Here is a 13,033-nt window from a genome sequence, read left to right as displayed (position 1 = left end):
GTGCAGGTCAAAACACTTCCCAGGCAGAGGCAGGGATCAGCGCTGAGGTCTCTTGTGAGAAGAGTCCTGTGTCAGGGGCCAGCAGCAATTGTGGCAGAGATCAGGAGCAGCCCTGCTGGCTTTGTAGCTCCTGGCCTGTGGGCAGACCTGCCCTCAGGCTTGCTGTCACTGAATGGTCAGCAAGGAAGGAGAGAGTAAGTGATGAAGACACTGGGTAGTACTATCCTCTCATCCCTGGAGAACCTTGATTATTCACAAAGTGGCTTCTCTGCTCCCTTAGGACAGCTGCTAAGGAGCAGCATACCCCAGCATGAGCTGAAACAGGACACAGTGATGGTCAGGACCTCAATCTAAACTATTCATTGCTTAGGTGTTGTCTGTACTATCATGTAAAACCAGAGAGGATGACTGCCTTGGCAAGGACCTAGCCTGCATGCCTGAAAACTGCAGTGTGATACAGACTGAAGGCCACAAGCGTCTTTAGTTAGAACTGTCACTCTGGTGGTAAATGTTCCAGGGCCACTTGCTGTCACAGTACTGAATCCTACACATCCCTTGCCTCCAAAACTTGCTGACCACAAGCCACTGGATAGATGGTCCCTGTTCTGTGCTGCCTGTGTCACATTCTGGCTGACCTGAACCACCTACCCCAATGGAAAGCATTAAATTCTGGCAGCCAGAAGTGCTCCCTGACATGCTTTCCTTGTGTAGACATAGCTCTCCTGTCCTCCAAAGGCAGCATGTCGTTTTAAGCCTGTAGCAGGCAGATTCTGCCTTCACTAATTCAAAAAGGAAAATAGCACTAGCACAATTTTGGCCCAAGCAGTGGAATCTCTTTCTTGCAACTGTACTTTGAAGGAACTCAGTGGCAGGTCTCTCACGGGCTGTCAAAACACGATCCAAACATGGTGTTGCAGATAAGCCTTCTTCTAGGATAAAGTGAATTTAGACTTTAAACCACTGCTCAGAGACATCACTGATTTTTCTGTACCTATTTTTTAGCTTAATTTCATAAAGAAACTAGGCTGATTGTATGCCATTTTCCCAGTCCCACTAACTGTTGATCCTGTTGGCCAATTTCAACTCGCCATCCATCTGGGATTAAATTCTTGCCTGCATACAGGCAGCACTCTCAGAAAAGGACTGTGATGTGGTCACTGCTCCTGTTGCATCCCTGAGAATTGTCAGGCCACAGAGGTGCCCAGAGCACCCAGTGTGATGACGCTTCTGTCACGGCTTTGAGATGTTTAGATATCAGCAAACTTCAAGACAAAAATCTGTAAGAAACCTGGCTTTTCTAGTTCTTAGTGCTTACAGTTGTTGCTACTGGTACTGCTCAGCTTTTTAGGTTTACGCAATGCTGAATTTTGGTGGCAAAGAATCATCTATACAGTGAAGTGCTTAGGAGTTGGATACCATTACAGAAAACTGAAAAAACAGTAGCATATTTAAAAGTTTGGGCAACTGAGATATTTACATCAAAAAACAATGCACCTTCATACAGTAGAAAGTTAGTAATTGGCCGTTGTCACCAACCATTTTGGTTCAGAAACATCTTAGTTTCTGACTTCTTAAGTATTTAAGATTTGAGTGTTTTGCAGTAAGTCTTTGGTATCTACCTGTTCATGCTCTAGTCATCAGAAGAAATTAGTCCTTTCTCTCCCCAAGCCAGGGAAAAATGACTAGTTTCACTGCTGCTTTTCTCTCTTAAAATAGAAGTCTCCACAGTGGGAGTTTAGTTATTGGGTTGATTTTCACAAAAGTTTTAGTTTGATTGTTGCAGTCCTTTGAAGTAGCTGCTGGAGAACAGCACAAAATTTGCACAGACAAATGGATGAAGAATATAATTTAGATTATAATTACTCCTATGAAGACCTTCATGAAACCAACGTCTGTGAAATGGGTGACTATTTCACATTCAACATCTATCTCACTGCTGTCCTCTACACTCTGGTATTTTTGCTCAGCCTGCTAGGAAATGCTTTGGTGTTAGGGATCCTATTCAAATATGAAAACCTTACGTCTTTAACAAACATCTTCATCATGAATCTCTGTATCTCTGATTTAGTTTTCTCCTGCATGCTGCCTTTTTGGGTGGTGGACCAGTCCTTTGGATGGATTTTTGGTGAGTTCCTTTGCAAAGCATCGAATGCTGTTTTCTCCATTGGCTACTACAGCGGTGTTTTCTTTTTGACTCTCATGACTATCCTGAGGTACTTGTTTGTAGTGAACCCCCTTTCAACTTTGAGATCCCAGACGCAGTGCTGTGGTGTTCTGGTGTCCTTGGCTGTTTGGACTGTTAGCATACTAATTGTGGTTCCTGAGGTGATTCACACCACAGTGCAAGAAGACTTGGAAGAGAACATGTTCTGTGATTATGCTGATGGGAATTGGAAAAAGGTGGACATTTATGTGAGAAATATACTCTTCCTGCTATCCTTTGGAGTCATCGTATTCTGTTACTTCAAGATACTCATAATCCTGCTCAGAGCAAGATCTCGCAGAAAGCACAAAACTGTGAAGCTCATCCTCATTATTGTGGTGGCTTTTTTCCTGTGCTGGGCACCCTACAACATCCTCAGCTTTCTGACTACTTTTCCATCACCCACCTGTAGGTATGCAAAAGACTCCAACCTTGCCTTTCACATCAGCCGTAAAATTGCTTTCTCCCACTGCTGCCTCAACCCTGTGCTCTATGTGTTTGTGGGAGTCAAGTTCAAGAGGCACTTGGCACAGTTATGCAGTCTGTGTTTACACTGCAGCAATGGTCAAGCCTCCAGCCCCAGGACCTGCTATGAAGGCAAATTCCAGAATGAAGGGGCATCCTTGTACTGAAGCAAGACCTAACTATTAGGACTAATCCTGAACAAACTTTCAGATTTAGCATGCCATGGATAGCCTCTAATTCTGAGAGGCAATTCCCTGAGAAAGAGACATAAATTTACTCTTTGCAAACATGCTGTGTATGGAAAATAACAAAATGTACTTGCAGTGGGATGAAGAGATGAGAATGCCAAGAAATTACTTCATTGGCCTGAAAGTGTTAAGTTCCCAATTTTTTGCACAGTGAGATGGATTTTCTCTCATTTATATTCTCTTTTGAAAAGAAAAGGATCGCTTTTTCCTTTGGGCATTAAAACATAAGGTTTTAACATAAAAGTTGTTGCATATCTCTTTCTTACCTGACTAAAAATACTTGGATTGTATATAGCAATGGACACATAAGTATTTTTGCAAATTTTAATGCTTTTCAGAGTTTATCAGTGTTTATCAGTTTACTCATTCGTCTTTTTGTGGGGTGGGGGGTGTCTCAGGATTAACTGTCCTGACAATAGCTACAAGACCTCAGAGTTTCTGAAGTTCTCAGGGCAAATGTTCTTTTATCTTTTGGCAGATAAGTATACATAAAACAAGCTTTGTGTAAAAGTAGTCTTTTGTGTCTGAAATGGAAACTTTGGGAAAGCCCTAGAAGGAACACAAGCTGTTGAACAGATACTTCACTAGGATATAAGTTTTTCTCCTGTTACTGTTCTTTGCCGCAGGATTCTTCCAGTCTTTGAATATCACTTCAGACAATTGCAGCAGATCAACAGCCCATCTCCTGAGCAGAGCAGGAGCATATTTGCCTCTAAATGCTCTTTCCCTCCTTTTCTCCCTTTCCCATGGTGCTGAGAAGACTTAAACTTCTATATAGGTTATAGTGCAGGAAAAAATGGCTTTTTTAAATAGCAGGATAAAATGGCTTGCTTTATTTGTAAAATTAATGTTTGGGCTTTTTTTTTTTTTTTTTTTTTTTTTTTTTTTAAAGAGAAACTGATATCCTTCTTCATTCTAGCTCAATGGGGTATTTTTTTCCCCAGGCAGTGTGTGCACACACATAGTGCATGTTATTGTGGTGTAGCTGAATGACAAAGTCCCTGGAAAGCAGAATATTTAATTTCCCGGCATTTGTATAGAAAGCCAAGGTAGTTTTGCAGTGGCACCTGCAAAAAAGCAATGGTTTAGCAACAGTTCTAAGCAACAATCTGGCTTTTTGGGCATCTGTCTTAAAATGTCTATGCTGCTTCCACACTATTTCATTTGATCTCTAAAGATTATCTGGAACAGACAACAGATTCTTCACAGCTGCTGTATAGTTTACAAAAAGTAGAAACTCAGATGGGCCCATAGTACAATATCCTATTTGTGATTATACCCAGAAGCAAGAATACCTAAGGAAAAGCAAAAGAATGGGGTGAAAATATATGACATAGACTCATTAATCCCACTGGGGAACTCACTTGTGTTCAGACAAGCCATGGAAAGGGAGAAGTTGTCACTTTTTCTGGTTTTGGTGGAGACCAGCCTTTGGCTATTGGCTCCTGATAAGAAATATTTGAAATGAATGTGGCTTCAAACAGCTTTGGACTGGGGACTGAATACCATCAATTATTGAGGAGACAACCTTTTAAAGGACAAATGTGTCCAATTTATTCTTCTATTCTGGTAAGCCAGGACCACTTCATGGGCACCAGCAAAGCTCCACAAGAGGAAAATACTATGACCATGAGTACAAGAAGGTCTCGTGCATAATTTCAACAAGCTGTCATTCAACTGATTGACCTAGAGCCACACAACTGTGAAATATTTACTGTTCATATATTTTACATCTGTCTGAAAAAAAGTTGAGAATTATAAGAGAAGCATGAAGACTGAAATGATCCTGCTCTGCCCAGTTTTTAGCAAGTTATTGAAATCTGTTTGTAGCTTGAGCATATTTTGTTACAGTGTATCTGAGCACATAAAAAGAACTCTTAATATTACCCAACTGTATTGCTGCCATAACCAAAGTAACTCAGAATGTAGATATTTTGCCTCCTGATATAATGAAGTAGTACTAATAAACATTCAGAAATTCAACGGAATACTACACTGTGACTATTGTTCTCAGCCTCTGATAACCACCTATTAAAGTTAAGGTATTTTTAATTGAAGAAGTAATTGTGAATTTTCATAGGTTAATTTAGCCTGGAAGAGACTTCTGGAGGTGATCCACTCTTCTGTGCTGCTCACAGAAGTTCCATCTCCCTGGTCAGACAAGGTCACTCAGGCCTTTATCTGGTCAAACTGATAACCTGCAAGATCAGGGACTCCATAACTCCTCCAAGTCCTTGTTGCAGTGCTTAAGAACTCTTATGGTGGATGTTTTTGCTTCTACATGAACAAAATTTCTTTTGCTGCAACCTGGTGATGTAGTTTTTTCCTTACCTTCTCTGTGTCTTCACATTAGATAATGGAACAGAGCCATCATATCTCCCCTAAACCTTGTTTTTTTTCCTGGGGATAAACATATCCCAGGCAATTTAGTGTCTTCATATATCATGTGCTCCAACTCCCTGTCCATCTGTGATCCTCCATTGGGCTGATTTCAGTCAGTCAATGTCTCTTCCTTACACTGCTGGCCATCAAAATCAGAGCAAGAATCAGACTCATAAATGTGGGCAATTTTGGCAAAGCAGAACATGTACTTCTTTACTGCCAGAAGTGTTTTCATTGAGTCAGGATACCTTCATATTCTCAATATTTTGAAATATTGAGTTCATTGAAATCGTAAATAAAATTCTATTTTATCTTCTCCTTATCGTTACTCTGCAGTTGAAAATGCCCTTGCTCATCCAGTGAAACAAAAAACCAAGGAGACAGAAAGGACAAAGAAATGTGTGAGGAGTGGAGTACTCTCTCCATACTCAGAAACTGTTCACGTAACAAAACCAAAACATATTTGAGTTTGTTTAATTCCTCCAAACAATGCTGCTTTCTTCCAGCAAAGAGAGGCAAAAAGATAATGCTCTTTATCCATATGCCTATACATACATCCACGTACACCTCTATAGATGTATATAAAGGACTCTGTTTCATTTAAACTGCACAGTCCAGAGTCTAGGTCTTGGCTTTCCCACATTATTTGATGCAGTTGAACCAGCATCAAACCAGATCAAAATCTTGGTACCCACTTTGTCCACACAGGAGTGAAATGCAGCCAGTTCTGGGCAGTGATAGCTCCTAAACCTGATGTACTCAGGTGGAAGTCAATCTCAGAAGCTGACCTCATATTTAGCAGAATATTCTTCCAAGCTCCTCAACCACTTTGTCTAAAATGCCATATTTGCTTCTACATGTTTTCCAGAGCTTTGCTGATTCTTTTTATGTTGCCTACTCCCAGCTTTACACCTACTGACTATTATTTGTCCACCTATTCAAAACAGAATGCAAACAAATGCAAAAAGCGCTTCCAAAGCTTTCTCCCCACAGTCACAGAAGGTTTCTGATGATGAACAGCAGCCTGTTGTTCAGTCTAGCTACAATGGTATGTTAATCCACCAGGGAAGCTGGGGGTTAGCTGCTCTCATAAAGTACCTCAAGTGCCTAGGGGAAGCAAAGCCCTTCCACTTATTATATAACATGAATTAACTCTTGCAAAAAATTTAAAGAAAAATTGAAAATAATTCCCATCTAGCCCATCATAGCTTATGAAGAAGTTAATCAATAAATTTTATCAGAGTAAAAATACAGGAAAGCAACACGCATGGAGCAGACAACGTGGGTTTTTTTTCCAAGTGCAGCTTCCAAAAAGGAAATATCTCTAACATCTTTTATTGCTAAGAAATGAGGAAATACAGAAAATTCTAAAGAAGTGTTGGTCAGCTATGGACCTAGTTGGAAACAGCATGTTTTTCTCTGAAGAAATTGATGTGTACATAAACAGGCAATAATTCAATAATTAGTATCAATAATTAAATATTTCTGGAAGTAGCTTGTTACTACATAATTAAAAGGAGGAACAATCCATTCCAACTGATTATTTCTGAGTGAAAAGTAGAATAGCACAGACTTTTTGAAAATTTTTAAAATAAAATCCATTGCAATGAAATTATATGGGATTTGATTTACCATTACTTGTGTCTGATGACCCCGAGATTACTTTTGGAAGACACCCAGTTGCCTAGAGATCAATGGAAAACAAACGTTCGTTTTCAGCAGATGCTCCTGGCACTGCTGCATGATTCAGCAAAGTGTGCCAAGAAAAGTAAGCCTGAAGGTTGCTTCCAAATGATGTAAGTCATCCCCGAGCATTTCACAGGTCATGTGCCTGCAACATGTGTAGCCCTATAACCTGCATTTCTGAGGGCACTAAAATGCTTTTGAGCTACTCAAAAACATACATTAGATGAAGATTAATCACCAAAACTTAAGGTCATTTAGTCATTCTTATGTGTGGAGGATGATGGAGACATGTCAGTGACTATATACTACATATATTTCCTCAACAGTCTTGAAAATTTGATGCTTTGATCTTCAGCCTAAGCTGATGTTTATGACACTAACAAAGTCACAAGCATTGTGGCAAGAACTGATGACAAACTGCTTGCTCACAAGTTTAATTTAAAATGGTTTATTTACCAAAGTAATGTGGGAAAAAAAAGCAAAGGAAGTCTTTCAAGTTTGCACTTCAAGTGCAAAACAAGCGTAGCCTCTTTCAGGCGCTGGGAAAGAAATGTCCTTTCAGAGAATCATATGCATATCATATAGGAGGGTTAAAATCTGAAAAGAGGAAACAGCCTGCTTGTAGAAGGGGCCTGGTGCTGGAAGCGTTAGGAACCCTGTGCCCCACACCCTGTCTCAGGAAGCAACCTCTTGTTCCAGTTTCACACCTGTTTTCTCTCAGTCTCTTACTTTATACAGACATATTAATTTCTCCCTATGTCTTTCACAGAATCACAGAATCAATTACGTTGGAAAAGACCTCTGAGACTGAGTCCAGCCCATGACTGAGCACCACCGTGTCTATCAGACCATGGCACTGAGTGCCATGTCCTGTCTTTCCTTAAACACCTCCAAGAATGGTGACCCCACCACCTCCTTGGGCAGCCCAGTCCAGTGTCTAATCACCCTTTCTGTTAAGAAATTCCTCCTTATGTCCAACCTAAACCTCCCCTGGCATAGCTTGAGACTATGTCCTCTCACCCCTTCAGTTTAGGGATGAAGATTTTCCTTTCATCAGCTGGTGAGAGCAGAGAGGGAGGAATCTGCTGCATACCAGTTTTGTCATGCCTGACTTTCACATTTGCTTCAGTTGTCTGTGCAAAGTGCTTGATGAACTGATGAGAAAATGAGAAAAAAAAGAAAAAAGAAAAAAACCCATAAAGAATAGTCCTAAAAGCAACAGTCAGTACTATATTAAAAAGTATTAAGACAAAAATTTATTAAAATTTTTTTTTCAGTGGAGCCCGCAACAGGCCAAGGAGCAATGGCCATAAGCTGAAACACAGGGAAGTTTCACCTCACCGTGAGAACTTCACATTGAGGGTGGCAGAGCGCTGAACAGTCTGCCCACGGCGGTCATGGAGTCTCCCTCTCTGGAGACATTCCAAACCCACCTGGACGTGTTCCTGTGTCACCTCCTTGAGGTGACCCTGCCTTGGCAGGGGGGTTGGATCAGGCATCTCCAGAGTCCAGTCCAACCCTAACGACTCTGTGATTCTGTAAAAAGCGACCCTCTGGTGTGAGGGCACCAGAAACACCAGCTTCCCCGAGAGGAAACCACCCCAACGCTGCCGCTGTAGCCGAAAGCGGCGATGTCTCTCCCAAAGCCATTTCAAACCCCTCAGCTTTGCCCGCAGCACTCCGTCCCGGCCGTCTGCGGGCGCCCCTGGCGCTGCGCCCAGACACCGCCCCGGGCGTGGGGCGGCCCCTCCGCGGCCTCACGGGAGTTGTAGTCGGGCGGCGAGGGCCGGAGCCTCACCCCGGGCCGGCTGTGCGCGACATGGCGGCGGCAGCCGCGCAGGTACCGAGCGACCCCTCCCGCACACCCCCGAGGAGCGCGGCGGGGCTGGGGGCGGGGAGGCGGCAGCGGGCGGAGGGAGCTGACGGGGAGAGAGGGAAGTAACTTCGGCGGCTTCCACTTGTTGCGGCGCCGAGCTCGGCTTCGAGGGGAGGAGCCCCAGCGGGGAGAGAGTTGCCGGCCGCCTTAGGGGGTGCCCGGGTGGGCTCAGTGGTGGGGTGAGCGCGGGCATGGCAGGGGCACATCAGCCCGGGGTGGGTTGGATGCTGGCTGTCATCGCCTGGGAGCCCCTCGAATGGGGGTCACCGTCTCTCAGGGCCAGCGCCTGGGCGGACGTCGGCCACCATCCAGACCCAGTCCCAGTCTCCTGAAGTGTCATCATGTCTCCCTGGTGAGCGCTGACTTTAGGCCCACATCAGCACTGCCCTCTGTTTTCTCCTCTCCTGCAGCTGCAGGGGGAGCGGAGTCACCCTGCTGGAAACCAAACACCCGCCCGTGTCCGTGCCCTCACCCCGCTATAAAGTGCTGACAGGCAAATATTTGACGCGGCCCTAATCCCACTTTGCCCTTGTGTCGGCAAATCTCCGGCGGATGGATAGGGAGAGAGTTTTGCTGGCACACGGGGCGGCTGGGTCTGTCTCCAGAGCAGATGCCGGGTTTGCAGCCGGCCCTCCTCCTCCGGCTTATGTTGATCCTGGTAATCCAGAGTGAGCAAGGAGAAGGAAAAAACACAAGGTTTTAGTGAAATGGTTGTCTGCCGCCTTTGGACACTGGATTCCACTCGGGCAGAGGTCCTGCGGTGGTGAGTCGGGCTGTGGAGGGTCTGTGCCGTGTTCTGGAAACTGGTGTATCCCTTGCTGCTGCAGCTGCCCGAGCACAGGGCCCTGTTTTCTGTCCAGGTCACTGCATCCAGCCTCCTGCTGATTTTTGCAAGGTTGGTTTGGCACACAGAGTTGGTCAGCTGTAGACTTCACGCTCCTGGTTCTGCCTCTCACTTGAAACCAAACTTCAAGTTTTAAGTTTCAAGTTGAAACAGAGGGAGAAGTAACAGGCCTTTGTCTGCTTAATGCTGAAGAGTCAAAGTGGGTGATTTTACCCAGCTCTGACTTTGTACGCTCATAAAGGCAAGTTAGGATGAAACTTACAGGGTAAAACATGTTCTCTGTCTTATCAGTAGCATTGCAAACTGTTCTCTCTTACTGCCATGCAATAGTGTGTTTTATGTTTTCCAGATTTTGTGGTGTGCAAGGCAGTTTGTTGGAGTCTTCCAATGATCCTCATGGGAGTGATTGAATTTTAAAAATGTTCTAGACGTTCCAAATAGTGTTTTCCAACACCCACATTTAGAAGAGTGCACTGCAGTTAAAAAGTTGTTTCTTAAGAGAGTGCGGTGCAAAACAAGTGATAGTCTGCTCTGCTTCTTGTAGTGTGTATATATATATCTGTAGTATATATATTTGACAGCATTTGTTGTAAACATGGTTTCACTGCTACTTCTCAGGAGCCTGTTAGTTATGGAGCCTGATTTTCATGTATAAAGGAGTCTCTTATGTACACCATTTGATAACAGCGAAAGAGTGTGTTATATTTGCAGTCCCTCTCTCCACTGCTAGACGGTTACATAAAAGGAATAGGAATTTTTCGTAACATCCTGGAGACTAGGTTCCTCTAAGACTTGTTTGGTGAGTGATCAAGACATAAAGAAACAACTAGGGAGAGAAAACTAGTCAAGATGTAAAGTCTGTAAAATTTCAGAAATTATGCAGTGGACCCAAGGAAAAGTAGTGCTGAAATTTTTTTTAACCCAGATTGTTATTTGTTTTTCTTAGTTGATCACATTTAAAAATAAACAATTGTCTATTTGTCAAGTAAACACCGAAACCTTCTAGTGTTCTTCACATGTTCTTGAGATTATTAAACTTAAGGGAACTCTAAGAGCCCCAAGTGTTTTTATTGTTACACGTTATTGTTTTTATTTATTTGTTTGTATTACTGTGTGTTTGGTTGGTTTTGCCAATGCAAGCAAACTTTAGCAGCTTGTATCTAATCCAGTTCATATTTTGATGTAGTAATTTCAGTTTGTCCACGGAGTAGTGGCTGTTTGTGTCCAAAAATTCTGTAATAGTAATAATTTAAAATCATTTACCTGGATGCATTCTGACAGTGGTTTTACAGTTTTTGACACTGGTAGGAGGAGCAGAACTTTTTATGCAAAGTGCCTGGATCTCAGTGTAAGCACAGGACCTTGACTTGTATGCCCTTCCTTCGGTTTAGTATTTTTGCCGATCACAGTATTCTGTGTTGGTTGGTGGTTTAGTGACCTCAGCAGATATTTACAAGCAATTAATGCCTGAATGAGGCCTGCTGGGAAGAAGGATGAAGATAGGAAAGGTCTTGCTACTGCTACAAGCCAGTTTAGGTTTCGAAAGTGAACCAGTTGGATCAGGGTATCCCGAATAACTGGGCTCATGCCAAGCCTGCGTCATCTGTGGGCCTGTCTCTTCCTATTCACCCAGTATGACAGTCTCATACAGGCCTCTCCTCCAAATGCTTCCTAATCTTTGGGATTTGTAACTCTGAAATTTCCCCTTCCCCCCAAAATGGTGACCTTCACTGGAAAATTCACAAGAACAGAGGCAGAGAAGAAATACTCCATACTTCCTGCTACAGAGGAAGGAAAACAAGAATTCTTTCTGTTGACTCTGGGGCAGCATGACTCAGTGGCCTGTCAGTTTGGGTTGTCTCAGCGTGGTTTTTGCTTGCCTCGCCCTCTATTTGGTCTACATGTGTGTGGTCAAGACCTGTAATTTTCAGTGTTGCATGTTGGTATTTTACTGGGAACTGCATATAGGCTAAGAGTTATCCTAAGGAGCTGCTGGCTGGAGGGAGGACGCATGAGATGCTACAAGTGGGCAAGACTCAGCACCCATCTGCCAGACTTCCCAAAACCATTAGCTGGAGGAAGCCTTTTCAAGTACTTCTGAAACCTCAGCTTGGAGGGACAGTGTGCACCGGTATATACAGAGGTAAAATTGCTGCTAAGGAAAGGTCCCACTCAGAGCCAGGATGGAATGGTTGTTGCTTTTAACTATCCCGAAGTCTCAGAGGTGGCTGAGCTACTATAGTCAGGCCAACCTTGCTGAGGAAATTAACAAGGCCCAGAGACCAATTTTGGAGACCTGAAAAATATGAGATTCTTTGAAGTCTCCAAGCTTGTGCGATGAATGAGTTGAGTGTCATGAATCGCCAAATGCTCCTCTGCAGCTGGAAGTCCTCTGGTGTTTCTATTTCTGTAGGTGTCTATGTGGTGCTACGCAGAGTAGCACCTGAGTGTCATGTGCCTGGCTTGAAGAACATGTAAGACATTTAAATAGTTGTGTGAGTTGTAGAGAGAAAGAGCAGATTTTGTGGCAGGGAGGGACACAGGGAGAATTGTTTAGGAGAATAAGAGCATGAAGAGGGGAAACAAACCTTTTCACTTTTGAATTAATTCTGTCTTTTCAGCTCACATACAGACATTGAGGCAGCAGGGGTACCTTCTCCCAGGGAGAGTGAAAGAGGGTGGGAGCTGCTGTGGAGAAACAGGTCTCTGGAAGAGTTATTGTTGGGTTAATTGATAGATGTTAGTAAACAAGGTATAGCATTCCTGATGTGGCGTGAGGTCTGGCGTGTCCTAAGGGAAAAGGGCAGACAAGTTTGTTAAAAGTGATACTTGTTCAATTCCTGTTATCAGAAGAGAGCTCTTCTCTTTGTAAACTGACTGCTTCCTCAAACAGGGAAGTTCTGTCATCATGAGATAGGGCTGAGACAAGGTTGTCTTTGTGAGATATGTACTAGCTCATCCCTGTGGTGTTGTTTGCAGAAAGTGGTCATTGAGTTCATGTTTGTCAGCAGTTACTGATGTGAAGGAATATCGGAGACAACACTATTCTCCAAGTCAGGAATCTGTGTCCCTGGTCTGATGCATCTGTCCTGTTTGGCAAAGTACAGTGTAGGGTATTAAAGGGTTTTAAGCCAGGTGTTAGAGAGGAGATCCAGTTTGGTAGATGCAGCTTTAAAAAAATTTGGTAGGGTTGCCAGCTTTGTCCACTCAAAGTTAAAACTTAACTCTGTCTCATGGAGTTCTTACTGTGCCACTGTATACTCTTGTCTGTTGCCTAGCTTTGATCTTTTTCTAAAAAGAGGTTGTAAATTCAAGGAGTAGGGGTGGAA

General features: G+C 43.3%; 2 protein-coding genes across 2 annotated transcripts in view; both read left to right on the top strand.

Annotated features, from left to right (window-relative positions):
• Positions 1–1,761: 1,761 nt before the first annotated feature.
• XCR1 (X-C motif chemokine receptor 1) lies at positions 1,762–3,766 on the top strand. Its single transcript, XM_032106380.1, has one exon. It carries the CDS (start codon positions 1,831–1,833, stop codon positions 2,833–2,835), a length of 1,005 nt encoding a protein of 334 aa, XP_031962271.1. The 5' UTR covers positions 1,762–1,830; the 3' UTR covers positions 2,836–3,766.
• A 5,900-nt stretch (positions 3,767–9,666) lies between these two features.
• FYCO1 (FYVE and coiled-coil domain autophagy adaptor 1) overlaps positions 9,667–13,033 on the top strand; it is a 44,804-nt gene continuing 41,437 nt past the window's right edge. Inside the window, 1 exon segment of the mRNA XM_032106365.1 lies at positions 9,667–9,755. The gene's annotated coding sequence lies outside the window, so the exon portion shown is untranslated.

Source organism: Corvus moneduloides, chromosome 1 (assembly GCF_009650955.1).
Source record: "Corvus moneduloides isolate bCorMon1 chromosome 1, bCorMon1.pri, whole genome shotgun sequence".
Lineage (NCBI taxonomy): Eukaryota > Metazoa > Chordata > Aves > Passeriformes > Corvidae > Corvus > Corvus moneduloides.
Note: the sequence above shows the minus strand (reverse complement) of the source record. Positions and strands in the feature narration are given on the sequence as shown.